Below are 19,275 nucleotides of genomic sequence, written 5' to 3' on the forward strand. Positions count from 1 at the left end.
TCCTCCCTATTTGCAACTTCAGAATACCAGAAGAGACCATCTGTGTCCTTGATAGGTCAACAAGAAATCCTTAAATTGAGTCATTTAGTGTTCTCCTACCTGACTTTAGGTAGGTAGCAGAACATTTTTCTTTCATCCTGAACTGTGGGCAAAGGAATGAAATTCACTCTTTGGCTTAGCCTAAGCTTTTTGTTTTATCTCTGTAATGTGAGAGTAGAGTTGATATTATCAAAAGCAAGTGGGGGTTTGACAGAAAAACAACAAAATGCTGTAAAACAATTATCCTTCAATTAAAAAAAAAAAAGTGGACTGAGAGTGAGGCTTAGAATTTGGGGTCAACTAGAGAAAAATAGGTTTCATTGGCACAAAATGGGGCAGTAGACATTGAGCACCCAGAGTAGCAGAGGTCCACCAGAGAGCGCAGCTCCAGGCTCCTGCCAGGACGTCTCCAGGCAAAATCTTCCACCGTCATCTGAATTCTTTCAGATGCTTGAATTCTTTCAGAGGCCAGAAATTCCCTAGAATGAGATATACTTCCCAATTATGGGACTCATCTAGATGTCATTCGGTTCTTCATCACATTAACCTCAAATCTGTGTCCTATAACTTCACCTTCATGACAGCCAAATGCAGAGTAAATTCACTTCCATTTATTCATGTCAGTTATTTGCATATTTGAAGAAAGTCTTATCTTCTCCAGACTAAATATCCCATAGGCCCTGAGGCAGTCTTCATGTTAACATGATATTTTTATCTGAAGGTGCTCTGGTTTCTCAGTCTTCTAGTGTTTGGTTGAGAAGTAGCCACAGTGCTTCATGTATTACCTGATGAGCAGCACAGTTAACTTTCCTTGATGTGTATTCTAGATATCTATTAGTGATTGGCATTCACTTTTCTTCAGCAGTCATATCACCTTGTTACTTTGTGTTGAATGTGTAATCTACTGATGTCTCTAATTATATTTCATAAAATTGTGCACAAGTTTTTACTGGAAATTCGTATTTATACAGTGAACACTGAATTCAGCATTTTATTCCAATTATATTTCATGTTGCTAGATTTAGCATTGCTTCCATTTTTACAGATACTATTTTATTCTTAATTAACCAAAGAATGAGCTGTCCCTTCCAGCCTGGTATTAGGTCTGTTTGGTGAATTTGCCTTTCATATCTTCATACATATTGTTTATAAAGTTTGAATAGTTGACTGCTTGGTTTAACAAGTTTTGTCCTTAGAGATGTGGGCTTCTGGGAATCTCCCATTTGCCCCCCAGATAATTCATTCAGAAACCATCTCCTCAACAATGTTTTATGGAATCTTGCCAAGTTTTTTTTGTTTCAAAAGTCTGCTTCCTAACTTGCATAAAAAGCAGTTCAAGATTTGCCTCACTAGTCACCTGAAGTTTCCATTAAGATATCTGCTTGAGGTTCTGCTTCTGTATCTGCAAATTCTTTCATACCTTTAGAATTAATTAGACCTGGAAAATTGAACTTATTATCTTCACATCCAAGGGAAAATTGTAAGGAGTCCTACAAAGAGAACGTCCATAGTCTGCCCTTCTGTCTTATATTGCCGTTTGCTGTTGTGCTCAAGCCAGTTTTTCAGTTTTATGCCACTTTCTCCGATTCTTCTTGGCTATGTGACTATTCTTCTGTCTCTTCTACATCTACAAATTAAATTTGATAACTGGAGGGGAGACTCTCCCAGTCCAGTGAGGTTAATCCTAATAAGAAAAAAACATATGTTTTTGTGGACAGGACACCCAGGTTTCAAACTTGGTTTCTGTTTCCTAGCTCTGAGGCCTGTATCAAGACATTTGAGTTCAGTGCCTCTGTTCTCTAGTCCAAAAAAATGAAGGCTTTAAAATCTTCCTCCTTCTCTTGAGTAACAAAAGTCACTTTGTTAAGTAACACGTTCCCAGTGGCCTTACTGACCAAACAGAGCCTGGTGCTGTGATACCTAGTCTTTTGATATTTTCATCCTTATTTGGGATGTCTCTAGTGCTGGGTCCATCAGGGCATAAGTGGTCACGCTGAGTTCTTTGTCTGCCCACCCTTTTTCCTCCTCATAGGGAATTTTTGCAATGTGTGTAAGAAGTAAATGTTTTAAACATAGTGTTAAATTATATTCCATTTAAAGTCTTTAGTCTTCGTATAGTATGTCTTTGCTTTCCTAACATTGAAGGTATGTTTCCCTTTATTTTCTCACTTGAAAACCTGTGGTCCTTTCTCCAACGTCTTAATTTATATAATTACAACATTATATTTTACTTCTGTCTTCAGTTGCTCTTATTTATTTTGCATTTCCCTTAATTTTGATTGATGGCACAGAAGTTTATTTTCTCTGTATTCTAAATTCTTTTGCGTGTGAATATAGCAATGCATTTCTTTTCAGCCTTATCTAAACTGTTTGATTAGCTGCTAATGTGCAAAATCATTAATGGGGGATTCAAACTGCTAAAATAAAGAACTGATGAATACCAGCCCGCAGGCCTCCATTCAGCCTTTTCCACTGAGTGCTTTTTCAGAGAAGCAAGCAGAGATCAGCAGTGCTCCAGGCACTGTGTGAAATGTGCAGGGTGTTATTATATTCTGTAAAAAGTTAAACGTGGTTGAAATAAAGACCTCTCTGCAGCATATAATGCAGGGTAGCTGCTTTGGAACACTAAATAAGCAGTTTGCTACAGCAACAGTGTATCCAGCTCTATAATCTGACATCCATTTGTGAACTGTTCAAGGGTTACTTTTCTTTGAATTACAAGAGAGTTTATAAATTACTTTATTTGGCAGATTTAATGTGAGTATGTGTGTTGTGTGTGTGTGTGTGTGTGACTTTTCCCATTTCAGAATAAAAAAAAAAAAAAATGAACCATCAATTCCTTTTATTACTTGCCCTGTGTATCTACCAGGGGCCAGCTATTAGTTGTATGAAGCTCCAGCTATCCCAAGTGAAAGGATTAAGACTCATCAACCAATCTATTGAGTGACAGTGACTGAATATCCCTTGATGCTGCCAGTTTAAACATACAGACATCTGGTAAAGGGTATCACAGAAGATTTTCAATGAAATAGTTGAATCTATGGTGTTGTGGTTAATTCCTTTAAAGCTCTGGTGTCCCCAAGAATTCTAGAATGTTATTATTTGTTATTTATGTTACTGAAATAAATGAAAATACTCAAATGATGCTAATATCAGTAAATTTAAAAACTTGCCTAGTCACTGAGATCCTTAATGGATATGGGGGAAATATAGTAATATTATTATTAATAACCACAGAACTGCATTCCATAGGAAGAGTGGTTAGTTTGAAGCATTACAAAGAATGTCCTCTGTACATGCTAATGACATGGGGCTCATTTGTAATAATTAAAAAACCCTGAAAGATAAATGATATTACTAGTTGTTACATTGTGTATATATAAGATACTAAGAAAAAAAATGATAATTTAAGAGATCTGATATTTTCATACATTTAATATTTAATTATAAAAATCTGATTTATTTACTCCAAAATCTGATTTATTTACTCCATGGCTTACTTATATTGTTACTTATTTTTCTTTTGGCTCTTTCATTTGCTATTTCACATTTGTTATAACATCAAAAAATGAATAATAAAAGAGTATGATCCTCAAATTAGTTAATTTTGCATTTTTCCCACCACTAGAAATTTGACATTTCTAGATTGTGAATATAGATGCCCACACACAATTTGGGTTTGTGACAGCAGAACATCAACTACTTGATACATTTTTTTCTGTATTCATGAACAGTGTAGAACAGTTCCATTGATAAAGGATATTTTATGACATGTGCATTAGCTACATGTCATTTGGTATGACTCACATAAGCAGTGAGTCTGGGTTTATTTATATTTTTCCTTGACATAGCTTGTTCTCTTGGAAGCCAAGCCCAGCATTATGGGTCCTTGACTTTGAGCTTACATGACTACCAGAGAATAATTTAAACTAGAATGTACATTTTTAGACACTTAAGTGTCTGGAAAAATAAACTAGAGCTATAAAAAAGCATAATTTAAGATAGAGGAATTCAGCATATGCCCCTGAAGGTGTTGGGTGGGGGAAATCTGCTTTCTCTCCATCAATAAGTTGTAAGAATGTTATTTCCTAAAATAGTGGGACCAGAGATTGAAGACTGATGGTGAATATTTAAGTGAATGACAAGACAGACCAAAGAATACTGCAACCTATTGCTTGGGGAAATCACAAACAAGTAAATATGTCAGGCTTCTCTTACGGTTTGCCGTTTTGCAGATAAGAGATGTGGAATTAGGTATGCCAGGTTGCAGTTTTATCAGGATATACAGCAGGCAGGTGGACTGTCACTGTCATTAGCTGTCATTAGTGGGCCAGAACGCTGCATGTCACGTGGACAGCACTTGGTATGAATTGTGAGGACGTGGTAACTTTCCCTAGTACTAACTCCTAGGTGGAGAAGTAATACAGTAGTGTATTCCACGCCCAAGTAAATAAACTGTAAGAATAAATGAAAATTTTAGGAAATACCAAATGGAAAAGGGTGTCTAAATATAATCAGTGGATTTTCCCAATATCAGTATCCCAGTTATGATATTGTAGTATAGTTGTTCAGAAAGGTACCACTGAGGAAACCAGGCAAAGTGTACATAGAATCTCTCTCTGAGCCACCAGGAAAGCCCTATTATTTGTGTGTGTGTGTGTGCGTGAAGTCATGTCCAGCTCTCTGCAACCCCTGGAGGACTGTAGCCCTCCAGGCTCTTCTGGAGAATACCAGATTCTCCAGTATTCTGGAGAATACTCCAAGAATACTGAAATGGGTTGCCATTCCCTTCTCTAGGGATTATGTCTTGTGACTGCATGTAAATCTACAGTTATCTCAAATTTCTATTAAAAAAGTGAAAACAAATTTTAACTCCTTAAAGTCAGAGAAAACATAATTCTCACGTTGTTTAGATTACCATTATGCCATTAACAATCGTGAAATGTTTCTGAATAATGAGGAATATGACTTCAGCCTTAAATAATGAATGAAGGGACTTCATCCTGCTATGTGCGTGCATACATGCTGAGTCACTTCAGTCTTGTCCAACTCTTTGCAAACCTATGGACTGTAGTCCACAGGCTCCTCTGTCCATGGGATTCTCCAGGTGAGAATACTGGAGTGGGTTGCCATGCCTTCCTCCAGGGGATCTTTCCAACCCAGGGATTGAACCCCTATCTCCTGTACTTCCTGCATTGCAGGTGGATTGTTACCACTGAGCCACCAGGGAAGCCCTCATGCTACTACATATGAATGTAAAACTGTAGCATACTATGAGTGTTAGACATGCTGCACTTAAGTTATCCAGTATCCTAGACAAGTTGGAAAAAATTACCATTGATGGTTGAATTCAATAGCTTTGTTTTCTATGAGAATGGTTATGATTTTTAGTACAGAACGTCACATCAAAAAGAGACACATGTATGTGAAATCTAGAAAAATGGTACTGATGAACTTATTTGCAGGGCAGCAGTGTAAACACAGACACAGAGACCAGACTGTGGGTGCCGCGGAGGGGCAGAGAGGATGGGACAAATTGAGGGAATAACATTGAAACATAGACATTGCCTGTGCTCAGTCCCTGTTATGTCCGACCCCTTGCAACCCCATGGCTGTAGCCCACCAGGCTCCTCTGTCCATGGGATTCTCCAGGCTAGAACACTGGAGTGGATTGCCTTTCCTTTCCTTATGGGATCTTCCCAACCCAGGGATTGAACCCAGGTCTCCCGCATTGCAGGCAGATTCCTTACCGCCTGAGCCACCAGGGAAGCCCAAGAATCCTGGAGTAGGTAGCCTATCCCTTCTTCAGGGAATCTTCCTGACCCAGGAATCGAACTAGGGTCTCCTGCTTTGCAGGCGGATTCTTTTCCAGCTGAGCTACCCAGGAAGCCCAAACTTACACATTACCATATGTAAAACAGATGGCCAGAGGGACTTGCTGTGTGTCACAGGGAGCTCAAGTCCGTGCTCGGAGACAGCCTGGAGGGGTGGGATGGGGTGGGAGGTGGGAGGGAGGAGGTTCAAGAGGGAGCGGACATACGTATACCTATGGCAGATTCATTTTGATGTACGGCAGAAACCAATACAACATTGTAAAGCAATTATCCTCCAATTAAAAGTAAATAAAAATACATTCAGATAGAGGATAAACTGTTTGGTGTTTCCTAGTACTAAGAAAGAGTTACTTGTGTTTGCTCATTATTGGTGTCTCCTGATTTATTAATATCTTGCATATTCTTACATTGATTCTAACTAATAAAATTGTATGTTTTAATTTAATAATGATGTCATAATTGTCTTATAAAATATGCTTTGTTGGTGATGTTACTTCCATTTCATCAACTTATGTATTTTTTTTCTGCTATGTGGTTTTAACTACACATAATAGCATATGTAAGCAGTATTACTTAAGTTTTAGTTGACAAAGCTGAATCAATATTTTTTATTCAATTGAATGCATCATTAATAAGAACTACTTCAGGGACTTATTATTATCTTTCAGGGAAAGTATACCCAAAGACTGTGACATTCAAGAAGCTCAAATAGTTATATGGTGTTTATTTTTAATGGCAAAAGAATATAATTTTGAAATTTTTGTTCTCCTACTGGGTCTCTGCATAAGTTCCATAAAAATACCAACCAACTAATCAATAGGAGTATGATAGAATTGAGCAGTCTGTCGCCTTCCAAATTAAAAATGTTTCTCCATAAATACTTAATGTTGTTCAGATTCTTTTTTTGCTTATATGGTTGAACTACAAAGCATTAGTAGTTTCTTTTTCACAACCTTGTCTTATTTTATAAAGGAAATTGTATTTATAGGAACATTTATTGATCTATACAGTGACTTCATCTGGCAAAATATATATATATATATTTTATAGTTTTATGCTCCCCACCCACAAACATGTCTCAACTATGTGCTAATCAGTTAGTTCTTTGCTCTTGAAATGTAAGTTGGCCTGTTGGTGCTTCATATATTTTTCTCTCTGTCACATAAGCTTAGATTGGAAGAACTTGTCTTTGTGATATATCACAAATAATTTTCGAATAGGAATCTAAATAGGTACAATGTCTGTGATAATTATCAATTTAAAGAACGATACTACTAATTCAGGTAGAAATATAAATATATATAAATGTTCACAATATTTTATAATAGCCTGGAAAGTATAGAGTTAAAAAGCAGAAACTGTCATTCATTTTAGTGTTTTTATTAATTATTACATAGATGTCCATTTTGTACTTACAGAAAAACTGTTATATGGAGAAGGTTTTATGTCTCAAACACATTTTTGTTTCAAGAATCAGTTTTATATTTTTGAAATATTTTGGATGTTCTGTTCTGTGTCCTTGTAATGTGTGTTTGCATGTTGTACCTACAGCAAGTAAAATAGCAAACACAGTTTTGATCACTATGCTTCATCCTTCCGTTCACACTTTCCTTACCATTACACAGAAAGTTAAGTTATACCTCCATTTGTATTTTGAAAGAAAATAGTTACTGAATTTAAACATTTTGAGGAGCTTTTGAGAAAAAATTAGCTTCTTTAAGAGTTCTGGGCAGTGTTTCTCAACGTCTCATGGGCCGTGACTCACCTGGAGATCTTGAGAAAGTGTGGATTCAGATTTGGCAGGTCGGAAACCTTGCCTTCCCCCCTGACCTTGTCTAGTTCCTCAGGCGATGGTATTATATCTGTGATCCAAGATACTGAAGCATGAAGGGCAAAGAGTGCAGTCAGACACGTCTGAGCCCTTCTCTTGATTCCATGTTTAAAACCTCAAGTGAATGGGCTGCGTTTCTCAAGGTCACTGATGTTTCTGATTGGCTTATTCCCATTCTAATGCCTTGTTTTTTTTTTTACTAGCTCTTTTGATAGCAAGTTTGTTTACCAGCAAAGAGGTCTTGGACCAATTGAAGAAGACACTATTCTTGTCATAGATCCAAATAATGCTGCAGTACTCCAGTCCAGTGGAAAAAATCTGTGAGTTAAATTGCATATGTTGTTATTAATGCTTGTGCTATTTGGTACGAAGTGTATCATTGGGTCTGGCCTTAGAAAGAGTATATTGTACAGCAGTGGTGAGAAAACACAGCTTAAGAAAGCAGGGGACTGATAGAGCCATCCTTTCATTTTCTAAAGAGGTGGTTTTAAACCCTGACTGAACATTAGAGTCATCTGGGAAGCTTTCAAAATTGAGATTCATATTTAGTCTGGGATGGGGCCCAGGTATCAAAATAGTAGTGTGAAAGCTCCCTCGGTGATTCTAATGGTAGTCAAGCGTCAGAGAAAATTGATACACATGGCTAATGAAGTGAGTTGCTGCTCAGCTAGATCTGAAGATTAAAAAAAATTTCTTAAGCGGAGAAGTTACATAACCAAACTCAGCAGCTAGTCACCATTAAGAAAAAAGGCTTCTCTCTTCCCATCTCAAAGTGAAGATTAAACAAATGTCATTTTCAACTTTCCATGGCATGCATAGTTAATTTGGCTTTGAAAGCCGCCCATTATTTGGTCTTATTCCTAGATTTGGCTTCTGGCAGCCAAAAAAAAGTTGGCTGATATTCATGGTCTTTGAAAGAAAGGGGCACCTGCTGACAGAGTGTCCTCGACCTTTGTGGCCTGGCAGCTTCGGGAGCTATACCCTACTTTATCTGCTTAGGCACAGGGAGAGCCAGCTTCTTTAAAAGGCTGGGAGCCATCCGCTTTGAATACAGCTTATTATGGAGATGCTAACAGTTAGCTTTTTATAGGATCCTGAGATGGTGAGTCAAGGGCCGAGTTCTAATACCAGCCCCACCACTCACTGTGTTTGAACCTGTCTCTTGAGTGCTCTGGCTATCAGTCCGAAGTGTTCTCATTCCAGATAGGCGTTAAAGAGGAAGGCAGAGCTGCTGCTAAATCAGCGTGGCCGACAGTGGTGTGTCTGTGTTGAAAGCAAGTCATAACCCTCACATTCGGTGACCAAAAGGGAGATCTAGTTCAGTGTAGCAGTCAAGATCAAGGTGTTACCGTCTTGGCTCCTGAAAACAAAAATCTGTGATGCCAACACTTTGTACAGGCTAGAAGCTGACACATGTAGCTTGTGGATTGTCGGATTTGATCCCAAAAACATTAAGACATTGTCCATGTGTTTGTTAGCTCTGTCCTAGTTCCTTAAGCCTGTGAGTCTCTGTTTACGTTAGTTTATGATTCTCTTATCCAGGTCATCCCAACTGACTTGTTAGATAGGTTAACCTTCTCTTACTATTATCTAGCATACCGCTTAACTTTGCTTAGCTGGTCACAGCCTATGTCTGCTGGAAGGTGTTTTCTTTGCGTTTTACTGTCTTTAGTATTAATAATCACTCTTAAAGCTTTTCAGCCATATATTTAATATTAATACAATGCTATATTATTTTGCAGCATACTTGAAGTATTCAAACCATATAAATCCACATTTTATTTCTCTATATACTTTGTTTTATACACATTTCTTTATGATTTTAGAACTTGTTTTCAAATTGATATTGTTATTTAATATACCATACTTTATAATAAATATTTGTAATTGATATGTATGCTTCATTTACATATTGTTAGAAGATTAGATACCAATTACATTTTTTCACAAGGCAGTCTCTATTAAAATGGGTATTTTGATTTGACAATTCATTTTGGCCTTTTCTAGAGTCATGCAGGTATACATTTATCAGTATATAAATTTATATTGCTGTTACAAATTAATTAGCAGAAAACTTTCTTCTCATGTGTACTTTGGGAGTAATTATATAATTAGGATGGTTATTTGTATTTTGCAGGTTTTACTTGCCACATGGCTTGAGTATAGATAAAGATGGAAATTATTGGGTCACAGACGTGGCGCTTCATCAGGTAATCTTCCATTTGGCATTTCAAATAGAAATTCCATTTGGTTATTCAAATAGAAGTTGGGCTTCCTCAGTGGCTCAGCAGTAAACAGGCTGCCTGCAACGCAGAAGATGCAAGAGACTCAGGTTTGATCCCTGGATCAGGAAGATCCCCTGGAGGAGGGCATGGCAACCCACTCCGGTGTTCTTGCCTGGAGACTCCCATGGACAGAGGAGCCTGGAGAGCTACAGTCCATGGGGTCTACTGAGTGCGTACCCACGCGCATAGAAGTTAATGAGGCTGTGCTTTCAGAATGCTCTGGAGTTGTCTGGGTCTTTTTCTGTGACCCAGAAAGTTTATAACAAAAGAATGGAACGGCCAGGTCTGAAATGGTTCATTTAGCACTCAGTGCTCAGGAAAACTTGCCCATAAATGATCCAGTCACCCTCCCGTGTGGGGCTGGCAGGAACCTTAGGGCAAGAGGTGAAACTTCCCCCTACCAAATGTCTAGCTCCCCCGGCCTCCTTCTGAGCTTTCCGTATTTCTTTCCTCTGTCCCCAGGTCTTAGTTCTGTTTTATTACTTTATGTGTTTTATGTATTTTTCATACGCCACCTTAATCTTCCATAAATCGAGACAAGGTCTCTAGTGCATACATGTTTATATGTAAAACAGCAGTTTTTTTGTTCTTTTTAAAGGAAGTTAATATTTCTGTCAGAGTGTAGTCATAATGTTTTATCCTTAAAGGATAAGCTCATGTTTAATACCCGTTTGATGAATAGGTGGGAAAGAACTAGGAAAACTAGGATAAGAAACTAGAACTCAGAAGGCACCGCTAGCCTTCAAGCATCATCTCAGTGAGCCGTTTATTGCCCTTGTATTGGCTGGGGCACACCGAACTGGTAGCTGAGGAAGAGGAAGTGGGGGAGGGTGGAACAGGGCATCCACGTGCTAGTCTCTGCTCGCCACCAGTGACCTGAAGAAACTTGGGCAGGTCCCTTAATCTCTGTGAGTCTCACTCATCAAATGAAGGAAGCAGACCAGATCATTTCCAGAGTCCCATCCAGTTCTGAAAAGTACCTGCTTGTGAATAGGTCTCTTGAGAGCTGACCCTCGAATTGCCTGAGTCAGGTAGGTGGGCGTCAATAAATAACCATGCAAAGTGAGTGAGGCTTTCGGTCTTTTTTTGAAAAGGTGTTCAAACTAGATCCAAAGAGTAAAGAAGGCCCTCTGCTAACCCTGGGAAGGAGCATGCAACCAGGCAGTGACCAGAATCACTTCTGTCAGCCCACCGATGTGGCTGTGGATCCAGACACCGGAACCATCTATGTGTCAGATGGCTACTGCAACAGTCGCCTTGTGCAGTTTTCACCAAGTGGAAAATTCATCACACAGTGGGGAGAAGGTACTCAGTTAGACTCTTTATCTCGGCTTCTCATTCTTGGCCAGCATCACAAGGAACAAGAGGCTGGCCATCCCTCCTTTGGGAGGGAATGAGCATGGCCATCCCATTCTTTGGGATGTAATTGTCCCTTGAGTGAGGAAAACAGGGCTTCCAAATGCATCCACCTGGTTGTACACTATCTCTTTCTCACTCACACACACACACACACACACACACACACACAGTCTTAAGGAGGAAAGGAATGCTTCTACCCAAAAGCTTTAAACTTTATCCAAACAGGGAGAAAATCTGTCATGTATTCATGGGCAAAGATACTGACTGCTTTACCTTATTTTTCCCCTGGTTCCAGATATTTAGTGGCTTACTATAGTGAATTTTGAAGTTTAGGAGACTTCAGAGTCAAAGTTTGGGTGATTTTACACATTGTAAGTCTGAGGTTTTTCTTCATTCTGTAGCGTCTCTAGAGAGCAGTCCTAAACCAGGCCAGTTCAGAGTTCCTCACAGCTTGGCCCTGGTGCCTCCCCTGGGCCAGCTGTGTGTGGCAGACCGGGAAAACGGTCGGATCCAGTGTTTCAAAACCGACACCAAAGAATTTGTGCGCGAGATTAAGCACCCATCGTTTGGAAGAAATGTGTTTGCAATTTCATACATACCAGGTATTTCATTTTTATTTTCTGTGTTTTTTCATACTGCTTTCCATCCTTAAAAAGTGTCTGTATGATCTTCATATGCTCTTACGGTAAACCATTTTAAGCTCAAGCACCACTGTTCTTTATACAGAAATAATGAACTCAAAAGATTTAGCAGCTGTTTGTGATGGATTAAAAAAGCATTCCCTTATATTTTTATTTTTTGTTAATTTTGATCATTTGCTCTAGTTATTAAATGATTAATATTTTGTCTTCATACATCATCAACAGATGGTGTATGTTGATAAAGTCAGTATTCAAAATACTTCTGCTTCACATTTTTTTAAAGAGTGATGGCCAATTTTTTAAAGATAAATAGGTGAAGTAAGTAGGGGCTTATGTGTCAGGAGAAATGATCAGTGAAATCTGTAGTTTTTTCTCATTTTCAAAATAGATTTTCTTGACTTAAAGAAAACCAGAAAAATAATTCAAACTTACAAAATAGGGTTTATTTAATTCATATTTTAAAAACAGAATTTCTTTATATCATGAATACTGAACAATTGAAAATATATTTCTAGAATTTATATATGATTTTTGCAATACATTCAATAAATACATCTATACGTGTATTAAAGATGCATTACTACATAGTTATCACAATAATATTTCTATTTCTCATGCTATTGAAGTTGCATATGGCTGCTCTCAGGGTTTCCTTGGTGGCTCAGGTAGTGAAGAATCTGTCTGCAATGCAGGAAACGAGTTCAATCCCTGGGTCAGGAAGATTCCTAGAGAAGGAAATGGCAACCCACTCCAGCATTCTTGCCTGGAGAATTCCATGGACAGAGGAGTCTGGCCGGCTACTGCTCATGGGTTCTCAAAGAGTTGGACACAACTGAACAGCTAACACACACATGGCTAATATCTTCTCAGGCAGCCCCCAGTTTATGTAAGACACGGAATAAAGGGACTCAAGGGACTGAAACAGGAACACATTGGCTTCCCTAAGGAATAAGTAATTAAAAAGTAATAAAAGACTCATTAATGTTAATGAAAGATAAATTCTCGTGTTGGTTTTTACCTCCTATTTAAAGAATAAGTTTGGCAAGACCATTTACTTAATCAACAAAGGACCATATAGTCAAAGCTATGGTCTTTCCATTAGTCACGTATGGATGTGAGAGTTGGACCATAAAGAAGGCTGAGCACTGAAGAATTGATGCTTTTGAACTGTGGTGTTGGAGAATACTCTTGCAAGTCTCTTGGATTGCAAGGAGATCAAACCAGTCTATCCTGAAGAAAATCAATCCTGAGTATCCATTGGAGGACTGATGCTGAGGCTGAAGCTCCAGTACTTCGGCCACCTGTGATGCGAAGAACTGACTCACTGGAAAACACCCTGATGGTGGGAGAGATTGAAGGCAGGAAGAGAAAGGGATGATAGAGGATGAGATTGTTGGATGGCATCACCGACTCAATGGACATGAGTTTGAGAAAGCTCTGGGAGATGGTGAAGGACAGGGAAGCCTGGAGTACTACAGTCCATGGGGTCACAGAGTTGGACATGACTGAGAGACTGAGCAACAACAAATTTACTTAAGAAAGAGGGTGATCAAGTTCATAGTGAATAAAAATAAATCAAATATGAGAAGAAAAACATTAGGAGAAAAGAGAGGAAATCTGGTTAAAAAGAGAATCTCAGCAAAAGACAAAGTGCATTATAATTGGAATTCTCTCTACAATGTTACACAGTAGTAACTGATGTTAATAGTGGTAATATTTTTTAGTATGATGTGGTAAAGAACCCTATCCTGAAATCCTTAAATAAGATGAAAAAACTTTCAATACAGGTTTAGTATTCTGTATATTTTATTGTTTTAATTCTTTAAAATATAATATTCAATCATCTGCAGTACTAATCAAAGCATCACAGTTTCCATTTTTTTGGATAAACACTACTAAACTAAGAAATATGATTTACTGCAAAGAGTATTCATTGAATTAGTATAAACATTGGTCTAATTTTTTTAGTTAGAAAAAAATGTCTTTGATAATCTGAAATATGCATCTCACATTTCCAAGGGGTAGTTGTTTAAAATCAGATCATTCTTCTATTTATGCTATAACTTCACTTTCTTTGCCTATTTTTCTCTGATTCTATTTGTAGCTATCACAGATGTTAACATATTTTTTTAAAAGATCTGATACCCTAAAATGATTGCTTTCAATAACCTGACTCTTCCCATAACCTGTTTAGTATATCTACATATATATTCCTCTACCTGTGTCATCTCCTCTATAACTGTAGATTACTGATTTCATAACTGGATTACTGATTTCTACTGGCTTCCTCAGTGGGACAGGCCTTGCGGTTCTTGGTTTTCCTATTACAAGGTTAGCCTCCTAACCTGTCTGTTCCTGATCTTATTACTCAGAGACATCTACTAAGTATTCTGTTTTCCACGTTTGTTGCCAAATGTAGGGTTGACCCTATGTTTCTTGTTTGTGCCCTATGCACACATGTGTTTAAAAGCCAGTCTTACGCATATTTTAAAGGAAGGTTAACTGGATATGTTGTCACAGGTTTGCTCTTTGCGGTGAATGGAAAGCCTTACTTTGAGGACCAAGAACCTGTGCAAGGATTTGTGATGAACTTTTCTAGCGGGGAAATTATCGATGTCTTCAAGCCAGTGCGCAAGGTATTCACATTCATTAACTATGTATCAGTTTTCTTGAGGATAAAATGAAAATGTGAATCTTGGAACTCAATTTATACTTCAGTCATTTTTTTTTAATTTAAAGGTGACGTGATAGTTTTCTGGCTAGGTTGATGGGAATGCTGTATACTGTGTTTTATTTAGAAACAATGTCCTTGTCTATTCCTAGCTGAATTTCACAGATGCAAGTTAACACTATATGCAGTTCCAAGGTTCTTAGTAGATTTTTGTACATGATAGCAGGCTTAAATTCACTGCAGTTAGAATATCGAAAATGTAAGATATTTTACATTTTAGATATTCCTGGTTTTATCCAAGTAGAAAAGATACCACAATATGATCAACTGTAATTTTATAGTCCTCTTAGATTCAATAGAAATGCTGCTTGCTTTTTTAATGTTATTTTAATGTTACTACACTGAGCAACAAGACTTGAAAATAGCACTCCTGGAATCAAGTTCTAGCGACTTGGTTTCAGTAAAAGACGCATGTCTAGTTCTGGCCTCACAGTGGTATCCCATGGTTTACTCTCACTGTGCTTTATACCAACACGGCGACCATGCTGTGCTGTGCCCATTGCCCTCTGTCTCCTCAGTTAACTTCTCCGCAGAATAACTGTCAGAATGATCAGAATACTCACATGCACCACCTGAATGTGCTTGGGGTATATCAATTTTAGCCAAAATGCTGCAAATAAGAGCTATTTTTCAAAATTTGTAAAGATTTATCAGCTTCAGTGGGTCAAAATGCAACTTATCATAAGCCACTGGATAAACATCTCCAGACTCAATTTCTTACAGTATTCTCTAAGACACCAAATTTGCTAGCTCAAAAAAGAAAAAAAGAAAAAAAAAACACTTTACAATGCCACTGTTAGAACACTGACAGCCTGTCTGGGATTTACTAAGCTTCATTCTAAAGGTATTTATTAAGCACCTATCTGTGTCACAGGCATTATACTAGATACTACGGCTATGATAGTGAACAGGACAGGGCACAGCCTTTCCTTCAAATGGAGTTTTAGCAAAACTTACAGGATCCACGTTGAACCAAACTAAATCTGAAGTAAAGATTCCAGTACCAATTTCTTTTTTTCTTTTTTTTTTTTTAGTTTCTTTTGATAAATTGATATAATAAGCAAGACTTTTCATGGAAGTATTTCAGCTAAAAAGCAATAAACAATCAAATGCCCAATCATAATAGCCCTTCAGAAACAAATTCATTAGATTGAGAATAGATGTTTTATTTCAGTAGTGTTTCAGCCCTTTATTGATTATCTGATCTTCATTGCTTTGCCACTTGGAGCTTCTTCATATCTGTTGATAAAGAAAGTGAGGGATACTTCACTTCCTGTCAGAGCTTCACTTTGTTTTCAAACAGTGTTTGCTTGATTGTTCTTTAAATAATAAAATACCGTGTCAATCGGGATATGAACTTTTAATTCAAATGTGCATCTAGAGAGCAACACTAAGTGCTAAGCTAGAGGCTAGATTCTAAATAAGCTTTACTGTCATAAAAATATAAGCATCCCTGAATGAAGGTTTCAGGAAGCCTTATGCCTGAACATCAGTATTCATCAGACATCCCATGATGAGTAAGTCACAGTATATGGGTCAGTACAGCAAACTTGAAAAGAGACTCTGACTCCAAGGTGAAATTTGCTTTTCCTTTCAATAAACAAGACTTGATATTACACCGAAACATAGAAATGTATTCTGTGTTGATTCAGTAAGCTGAAACCCATCTGCGAATCTCTCAGACTTTTCATTTAATTAGATTATCATCACAAAGATTAAGGAGAATAATATGGTACAATATTATTACTTACTCTTATGTAAGAAGTGATTTTTCCTTCAAAAGTCAAGTTTTACATACTGTGTCTGTGCCGCTGTTTGCTCTTGTCCACTGCTTGTGCCTTTATGTAGTTCAGATCTCCCTCTTCCATGACATTCTTTAGGAATGTTTATGTTGGAATATACAATCCCCATCTTTATCCCTGTGCAGCCGAACTGAGATGGTAGGACAGTAGAGAAGATGAGTCTATCAAACGGTGTCAAAGAGTTCTGAGGGCAAAAGATATATCGTTGCTCTCCACATTCTTCCTCCCATAATCACAGCAAAGACTGGTCCTACCGTCTGCTTTCACACACACCCTTCAGGCTGGAATTTTTTTTGTCTTCTTTATTTGCAAGGCTGCTCTTGTGGAAAAGGAAGGAAATAATCCCCACTGCGCAATACCAAAAAAAAGAAAGAAGGGAACAGTAACCCCAGATTCATGTTATTTCTCCGACCCTAACTATGGAGATTAAAATCACTGTATTTGACAGTATTTGAGCCTGAGGTTCACACAAGGGAAGTTACCTATCCAAAGCCACACAGGAAGTAGCACACCTGGATCTTAAACACAGATGTTTTATACTTTAAACTGTGTTTAATATTGAGGCCAGGGGACATATTAAATCATAACATGAACCAATTTCTTAGAGAATGATTTTACTTAATATTAAGTAAGTTTCAACTTATCTTGTTTAAAGCACACGTAGTTAGGCTATGGAGAACACAAATTCCTTATGAATTATTAAAACAAAATACAAGCTGTTGAGGGCAGATTGCTCTGGGCTGTGTCACCAGATACCCAGGAGGATGCTAGCATTCTTTCCTCTATAATTTTATTTTGTTAGGGAGAAGTACCTCAAGCGAAGATGTCAAAGCGTAGAGTAGATCTTTAAATCTTTTCGACTCTGAAGTCGTAAAACTTAGTCCTAAATCTGACAACATGTTGTTTCAGTTGACACAGAGCAGTGAAACAATGCATTTAAAAGATTACAGTTGAGTGCCTGTGACTGCAGTAGGAATAGAGGTCTCAAAGTCCCATTCACTAAGCTTCCCCTGAACCCCTCCTGTGGCCCCAAAATATTTCCATTGAACTCTTGTTACCCTGGATCAGTGTGAGAACCACAGACAGAGGTTCACTGTTGTTATAGCCTTGAACTGATGGCCCTTCCAATGAATAGTTCAAACATTACCCCCCACCTTTGTTCCTCCACCTATTATATATAATGTTTTTCCCATCAGAAAATGTGAAGCACTTTACAACCATATTGTTGTCGTTCACTCCTAAGTCACGTCCAACTCTTTGTGACCCTATGGACTGCAGCGCACCGGGCTTCCCTGTTTTTCACTGTCTCCTGGAATTTGCTCAAACTCATGTCTATCGGTGATGCCATCCAACCACCTCATCCTCTGTCGTCCCCTTCTCCTCCCACCTTCAATCTTTCCAGCATCAGAGTCTTTTCCAACAAGTCAGTTCTTCACATCAGGTGGCCAAAGTACTGGAGCTTCATCATCAGTCCTTCCAATGAATATTCGGGGTTGATTTCCTTTAGGATGGACTGGTTTGATCTCCTTGTTTGCAAACCGGCTTTTTAAAACATGTTTTTGTAGAGAAGAGGAACTCCCTGTGATTGTCCAGCCTTTTTGCCACCAAAATCAGGTGAACTCCAAATGAAGACGAACGTTTCCTGACTGACTGAGGGGACTGCACCAAGGCATCATTTGGATTCCTGGCTCTCTGTCCTTCTCCTGCTCTTTTGTCAAGCTCATTTGATAGTCTGAAGAAATGTGCCTCCTTGGCATGGCTGTCTCATGTTTTTCTTTTCAATGTGATAAATTGTTGCTGATTTTAAAAGACAGTAGTTTCACCAAAGCATGTATTCTGGCCCTTTCTCCGTGAGCTACGAACAGAAGCTTGCCTCCTTAGCGCCCTTTACACTCATCAAACCAAAGTGGACAGAGGCTGGCTGATAAGCCCACAGTCAGGATAATGTTCCTGTTCATACTCACCGATCATCTCTTTAGAATGGTGTACTCATTCTAAGCAGGCCTCCTGGCCTCAAAGGTGAAAATACCATCCACCTCCTGCCAACTGGTGGACACGTGGCACCTTTGAAAGCTTCGGTAGACAGATGGAAATGTCAGCCGCCCAGCATTTTCAGCCTGCTTTTCCAGGAACTAGCCTGGTGACCCTGAGAAAGTCACATAAGAGAGCTGCCCTTTCTGCTGTGTCCTCGTGAGTGAGATGGCATGATGTTGAAATGAAAATGTGTGGTGCAGAAAGATATCATAAAACACCAGTTTAGCTGCAGTAGGCACAAAAGCCAGCAAATACTAGAGGGAACACTCCATTTGTTTCCTTTGCTGACTGAAAATATTGTCAACACTGGGCTTCAGAGTAGGAGTATGCCATATTACTGCAGAGCTCTTAATATGCATTTCAGAAATAATAGGAATGCCCTGAATCTTTAAAATGATACCTCTTATCTGTAACACATAAATACTTTTTAAGGAAGCGTATGATAGCTTGATGGGAATTTAAAAAAAAAAACCAAAAACTAATTGCCTGGTCCTTTTTAATTGTCTAAATTAAGCCAGCAAATTTGACAGTGGTCAAAGTTAGAAAAAAATATGAGGGCAAAAGGGAAAAGTGAAAGTCACTTAGTTGTGTCCAACTCTTCCATGGAATTCTCCAGGCCAGAATACTGGAGTGGGTAGCCTTTCCCTTCTCCAGGGGATCTTCCTGACCCAGGGATCGAACCCAGGTCTCCCTCATTGCAGGCGGATTCTTTACCAGCT

The 19,275-nt window shown here is 38.3% G+C and overlaps 1 protein-coding gene across 12 annotated transcripts in view; it reads left to right on the plus strand.

Annotated features, from left to right (window-relative positions):
- The window catches only part of PAM (peptidylglycine alpha-amidating monooxygenase), a 179,793-nt gene that overhangs the window by 141,826 nt on the left and 18,692 nt on the right, over positions 1-19,275 (plus strand). For all 12 annotated transcript variants that reach the window (XM_086413283.1, XM_086413284.1, XM_086413286.1 and 9 more), the window contains 5 exons: positions 7,908-8,024; positions 9,842-9,914; positions 11,084-11,294; positions 11,750-11,950; positions 14,510-14,625. In XM_086413283.1, coding sequence (XP_086269409.1) covers positions 7,908-8,024; positions 9,842-9,914; positions 11,084-11,294; positions 11,750-11,950; positions 14,510-14,625 — 718 coding nt within the window. The remainder of the gene's footprint in view (positions 1-7,907; positions 8,025-9,841; positions 9,915-11,083; positions 11,295-11,749; positions 11,951-14,509; positions 14,626-19,275) is intronic.

This window comes from Bos grunniens, chromosome 7, assembly GCF_055505025.1.
Source record: "Bos grunniens cultivar Pamir isolate PY7600 chromosome 7, Bosgru_T2T1.0, whole genome shotgun sequence".
NCBI lineage: Eukaryota > Metazoa > Chordata > Mammalia > Artiodactyla > Bovidae > Bos > Bos grunniens.